This window comes from Mesitornis unicolor, unplaced genomic scaffold, assembly GCF_000695765.1.
Source record: "Mesitornis unicolor isolate BGI_N332 unplaced genomic scaffold, ASM69576v1 scaffold30577, whole genome shotgun sequence".
Taxonomy (NCBI): Eukaryota; Metazoa; Chordata; class Aves; order Mesitornithiformes; family Mesitornithidae; genus Mesitornis; species Mesitornis unicolor.
In genome coordinates this window covers 1,616-7,464 of record NW_010194820.1, presented here as the reverse complement: position 1 = coordinate 7,464, position 5,849 = coordinate 1,616, and the positions used below count along the sequence as shown (strand labels likewise).

The 5,849-nt window shown below is 57.7% G+C and overlaps 1 protein-coding gene across 1 annotated transcript; it reads left to right on the top strand.

Annotated features, from left to right (window-relative positions):
- Positions 1–4: 4 nt before the first annotated feature.
- On the top strand, positions 5–5,055 carry LOC104535795 (nascent polypeptide-associated complex subunit alpha-like; the record flags this gene model as incomplete). Its single annotated transcript, XM_010187934.1, has 7 exons — positions 5–65; positions 157–245; positions 341–424; positions 2,709–2,855; positions 2,938–3,069; positions 3,156–3,278; positions 5,041–5,055. Coding segments are annotated over 7 exons (651 nt in total), but the record flags the coding sequence as incomplete, so codon positions are not given.
- Between the last annotated feature and the right edge of the window lie 794 nt (positions 5,056–5,849).

Genomic DNA, 5,849 nt, shown 5'->3' with positions numbered 1-5,849 from the left:
CGGCATCGCCCTGCACCCCGACAAGCAGCCCCCAGCCCCGCGCCGCTGCGACACCAACCATAAAGGTAAGGAGAAAAAAAGAGGCTTTTTGGGGTTCCCCCCACCTATTTTGGGGGGTACTCCTCTTAATTACCCCCCTGTTTTAATTAGCTGCAGGGTCGTGTAACGAATCGGAGAGTAACGACGAGTCCATCCCTGAGCTGGAGGAACCTGAGGGCTCGGAGCCGCCGCAGGCCCAAACCCAGGTGGGGCAATTTTAGGGGGGTTATGGGGGTCCCTACCCCAAAAATGGTGGGATTTGGGGCTGCCCTGACCCCCCTTTTCTCCCCAATTTTAGCAGGCACAGCTCAGCCACTCGCTGGGCACCGGGGAGGAGACGGTCAGCAAGGCCAAGCAGAGCCGGAGCGAGAAGAAGGCCAGGAAGGTGAAATTTGGGGTCCCTGGGGGGAATTTGGGGGTGTCCCATGGGGTTTTGGTGGTCCCTGGGGGGCATTTGGGGTCCCTCATGGTTGACCCCCCTTTTCTCCCCAATTTTAGCAGGCACAGCTCAGCCACTCGCTGGGCACCGGGGAGGAGACGGTCAGCAAGGCCAAGCAGAGCCGGAGCGAGAAGAAGGCCAGGAAGGTGAAATTTGGGGTCCCTGGGGGGAATTTGGGGGTGTCCCATGGGGTTTTGGTGGTCCCTGGGGGTCATTTGGGGTCCCTCATGGTGGTTGGAGGTCCCTGGGGGGGATTTATGGTCCCCAATGGATTTCTGGGACCCTGGGTGGGATTTGGAGTCCCTAATGGAGTTGGGCATCCCCAGGTAGCATTTGGGGTCCCCTATGGGGTTGGGGGTCCCTGGGAGGGATTTGGGGTCCCCTATGGGGATTTTGAGTCCCTAGGTGGGATTTGGGATCTCAAATGGAGTTGGGGGACCCTGGGGGGTAAATGTGGTCCCCCATGGGGTTGGGGGATGCTACGTAGAATTTGGGGACCCCAATGGAGTTGAGGGGTCCCCTATTGGGGTTTGGGATCCTTAGGTGGGATTTAGGGTCCCCTATGAGGTTGGGGGTCCATAGGGGGGATTTGTGGTCCCCAATGGATTTTGGGGACCCTGAGTGGGATTTGAGGTTCCCAATGGACTTCAAGGACCCTGGGTGGCATTTGGGGTCTCCAATGGAGTTTGGGAAACTTGAGTGGGATTTGGGGTCCCCAATGGAGTTTGGGGACACTGGGTGGGATCTGGGGTCCCTGGTGGGGATTTGGGTTCCCCAATGGAGTTGGGAGTCCCTGAGTGAGATTTGCTGTTCCTCATAGTGGTTGAAGGTCCCTAGGTGGGATTTGGGGACCCCAATGAAGTTGGGGGTCCCTATAGGGTTTTGGGGGTCCCTGGGGGGCATTTGGGGTCCCTAGGTGACATCTGAGCTCCCTAATGGAGTTGGGGGACCATGAGTGGGATTTGAGGTCCCTCATGTGGTTGGGGGTCTTTGGGTGGGGTTTGAGGTCCCTATGGGGTTTTGGGGGTCCCTGGGGGGCATTTGTGGTTCCTTGTGATGGTTGGAGGTCCCGGGGGGGGCGATTTGTGGTCCCCAATGGAGTCTGGGGACCCTGAGTGAGATCTGGGGTTCCCCATGTGGTTGGGGGACCCAGGGTGACATTTGGGGTCCCCAGTGGATTTCAGGGTCCCTGGGTGGGGTTTGGGGTCTGTCATGGGGGTTGAGGGACCCTGGAGAGGATTTGGGGTCCCCCATGGGGTTGGGGGATGCTAGGCAGGATTTGGGGACCCCAATGGAGTTGGGGAGTGCCCCATTGGGGTTTGGGATTCTTAGGTGGGATTTGGGGTCCTCTATGAGGTTGGGGGTCAATAGGGATGATTTGGGGTCCCCCATGTCATTTGGGGTCCATGAGGGAAATTTTGGGGTCCCCCATGAAGTTGGAAGTTCCTGGATGAGATTTGGGGTCCCAAATGGAGTTGGGGGACCCTGGGTGGGGTTTGGGGTCCCTTATGGGGGTTTGGGGTCCCTGGGGGGGATTTGAAGTCCCCTATGGGGCTTTGGGACCCTGAGTGGGATTTGGGGTCCCTCATGATGGTTGGAGGACCCTGGGTGGGATTTGGGGTCCCTAATGGAGCTGGAGATCCCTAGGTGGGATTTGGGGTCCCCCATGGGGTTTCAGGTCACCCATGGAGTTGGGGGTCCCTAGGTGGGGTTTGGAGTCCCCCATGGGGGTTTGGAGTCCCTAGGTGGGAATTGGGATCCCTAATGGAGTTGGGGGTCCCTGGGTGAGTTTTGGGGTTGCCCATAAGGTTGGGGTCCCCATCCCTTCCCAGGGTCTTGGGTGGGGAGTAAAATGGACTGGAAGGGGGCGGATTAGCACTGGGTAGGGGTGTTTGGGGACAGGTCCCTGTTTTGGGGGAAAGGTCTCTGGGTCATACTGGGTTTGGGGGGTCCCCCATATGGGGGACAACATCACCCCTCATTGAGGGGTTGGTTTTCCCATTATCCCATGGTTTGGGGGTGCAAGATGGGATGTTGGGGGGCAGGTCCTTGTGTGTGTGGGGGGGTCCTCCAGGTCATACTGGGGTGGGCTGTGGGGTCCCCAATAATGAGGGCACAGGGGACATTGTCTTTCATCCCCGGTTTCGCTGTTACCCAGGGGGTTTGGGGGTGGAAAAGGGGGAGCTTGCTGGGCAGGGGGACATGGGGGTCACCCCTATGTCCCCCCCAGGCCATGTCCAAGCTGGGGCTGCGCCAGATCCACGGCGTCACCCGCATCACCATCCGCAAGTCCAAGAACATCCTCTTCGTCATCACCAAACCCGACGTCTTCAAGAGCCCCGCGTCCGACATCTACATCGTTTTCGGAGAAGCCAAGGTTTGGGGAGGGACACCAAAGGGGTCCAGGGGGGTGGTGGTGGCCCTTGGGGACGTGTGTGTGACCCCTGTTGTCCCCGCAGATTGAGGATTTGTCCCAACAAGTGCACAAAGCGGCGGCTGAGAAGTTCAAGGTGCCCATGGAGCACTCGCCCCTCATCACCGAAACGGCGCCCGCCCTCACCATTAAGGAGGAGAGCGAGGAAGAGGAGGAGGTGGGTGCTGAGGGGGATGGAAAGAGACCCCCCCCTATGTCCTAGGGACATTTGGGGGGTGACAGCGATGTCCCCTCCCACTGCAGGTGGATGAGACAGGGCTGGAGGTGCGGGACATCGAGCTGGTGATGGCCCAGGCCAACGTCTCGCGGCCCAAAGCCGTGCGGGCGCTACGGCACAACAACAACGACATCGTCAACGCCATCATGGTGAGTCTGGGGGGGGAAAGGGCTGGAAATTGGGGTACCCCCCTGTCTCTCTCAGCATAAACTGGAGGTACAGACCCCCAGGGTGCTTCAAACCCCACTTTGGGATGCTGTAACCCCACTTTGGGTGCTGCAAACCCCCCCAGGATGCTCCAAACCCCCTTCTGAGGTGCTCCAAACCCCCTTGGGGTGCTTCAGATGCCAAAAGGATGCTGTAAACCCGCCCCCTTTGGGTGCTTCAGACTCCCCAGGGATGCTGCAACCCCCCTTTGGATGCTGTAGCTCCATTGGGGCGCTATAAGCACCCCCTTTTTGGGTGCTCCAAACCCCCCCAGGATGCTGTAATCAGCTCTTGGGTGCTGCAAACTCCCGCTTTGGGATGCTGTATCCCCTCTTTGGGTGCTTCAAACCCCCCTAGGATGCTGTATCCCCTCTTTGGGTGCTTCAAACCCCCCCAGGATGCTGTAATCAGCTTTGGGGTGCTGCAAACTCTCGCTTTGGGATGCTGTATCCCCTCTTTGGGTGCTTCAAACCCCCCTAGGATGCTGTATCCCCTCTTTGGGTGCTTCAAACCCCCCTAGGATGCTGCATCCCCTTTTTGGGTGCTTCAAACCCCCCCAGGATGCTGTATCCCCTCTTCGGGTGCTTCAAACCCCCTCAGGATGCTGTAATCAGCTTTGGGGTGCTGCAAACCCCCCCAGGATGCTGTAACCCCCTTCTGGGGTGCTCCAAACCCCCTTGGGGTGCTTCAGATGCCAAAAGGATGCTGTAAAAACCCCCCCCTTTTGGGTGCTTCAGACCCCCCAGGGATGCTGCAACTCCCCCTTTGGGTGCTTCTAACCCCCCTTTGGAGGCTGTAGCTCCTTTGGGGTGCTGCAAGCACCCCCTTTTTGGGTGCTTCAAACCCCCTCAGGATGCTGTAATCAGCTTTGGGGTGCTGCAAACCCCCTCAGGATGCTGTAACCACCTTTTGGGGTGCTTAAAACTCCCCTTTGGGGTGCTGTAACCCCTCTTTGGGTGCTTCAAACCCCACTTTGGGTGCTGCAACCCCCCTCCGGAGTGATTCAACCCCAGTTTGGGGTGCTGTAACACCCTCTTTGGGTCCTGCAAACCCCTCCAGGATGCTGTAATCAACTTTTGGGTGCTGCAACCCCCTCCTTTGGGGTGCTGTGAACCCCCCAAGGATGCTGTAACCCACCCTTTGTGTGCTTCAAACCCCAATTTGGGTGCTTCAACCCCCCCGGATGCTTCAAACCCCCACATTTGGGTGCTTCAAACCCCTCCCAGATGCTGTAACCCCCACTTTGGGTGCTGTAACCCCCACTTTGGGTGCTGTAACCCCCACTTTGGGTGCTGCAAACCACCCCAGGATGCTGTAACTCCCTTTTGGGGTGCTGCAACGCCACCCCTTTGGGTGCTTCAAACTCCCTGAGGATGCTGTAACCTCTTTTTGGGTGCTGCAAAGCCCCCCAGGATGCCTCAAACCCCCCATTTGGGGTGCTGCAACACCCCTCAGGATGCTGTACCCCCCTTTTAGGGTCCTGTAAACCCCCCCAGGATGCTGCAGTCCCCATTTGGGATGCTGCAGTCCCCATTTGGGATGCTGCAGTCCCCATTTGGGATGCTGCAGTCCCCATTTGGGATGCTGCAGTCCCCATTTGGGATGCTGCAGTCCCCATTTGGGATGCTGCAAACCCCCCCAGGATGCTGTAACCCCCCTTCTGGGTGCTGTAAGGGTCCCTAACTCTGCTCTCTCCCCCCGCAGGAGCTGACCATGTAGCAGCCGGGGGTGTCCCGGCCCCCCAACCCTGTATAGATGCACAGTTTACACCCCCCCCCTTCGCCGCCATCCTTCCTCCAGCGCTCCCCATCCTCCTCCTCCTCCTCCTCTGTATTGCTCAATAAACGGCCTCACGCATCACTTGGATCGCACGCTGCCTCCACGGTGATTTCGGGGCTCCCCCCTCACCCCTAAATCTGTGGGAGGTGTTTGTATGGGATGGGGGGCACCCCCCATTTCCAGTAATGGGCTGGGGGGGGAAGCAGGGGTTGTAACTGGGTTGGGGTCACGGGCTGTGGGACCTTTTTCCCTCGATTTGGTGACATTGAGGGGGGCAGAGTCCCAAAATCATCAGGGTTTTGCCCCCCCCGTTAATTTGGAGGGGTTTAATGAAGCTGGACGAGTGGGTTACATGGGGTGCAGGGTTATATTGACCTGCAAAATGCTCTGGACAGAAAATGCACATTAATGTGACTCCCCCTTGTCCCCCTTGGTGTCACTGAGGGGAAACTGAGGCAGCAAAACCCCCTCAAAAGGCCCCAGTGTGGCGTTATTTCCAAATTTAAGCCCCATTATTTAAAAAACCACCACCATACGTGTCTGTTTTACAGCTCTTTGTATAGAACAGTGACAAAAATGGGGCTATTTTGCCCCAAAGTTCAGTCTTTAATGACTCAAACATCCAATTATTTTGGGTTTTAATTGGTAAATCGTTAAAAAAAGGCACTAAAAAACCACCCCGGTGCTCCCAGTTCAGAGCTGCTGCCTCCCAGTTTATGCAGGAGGGAAATCCC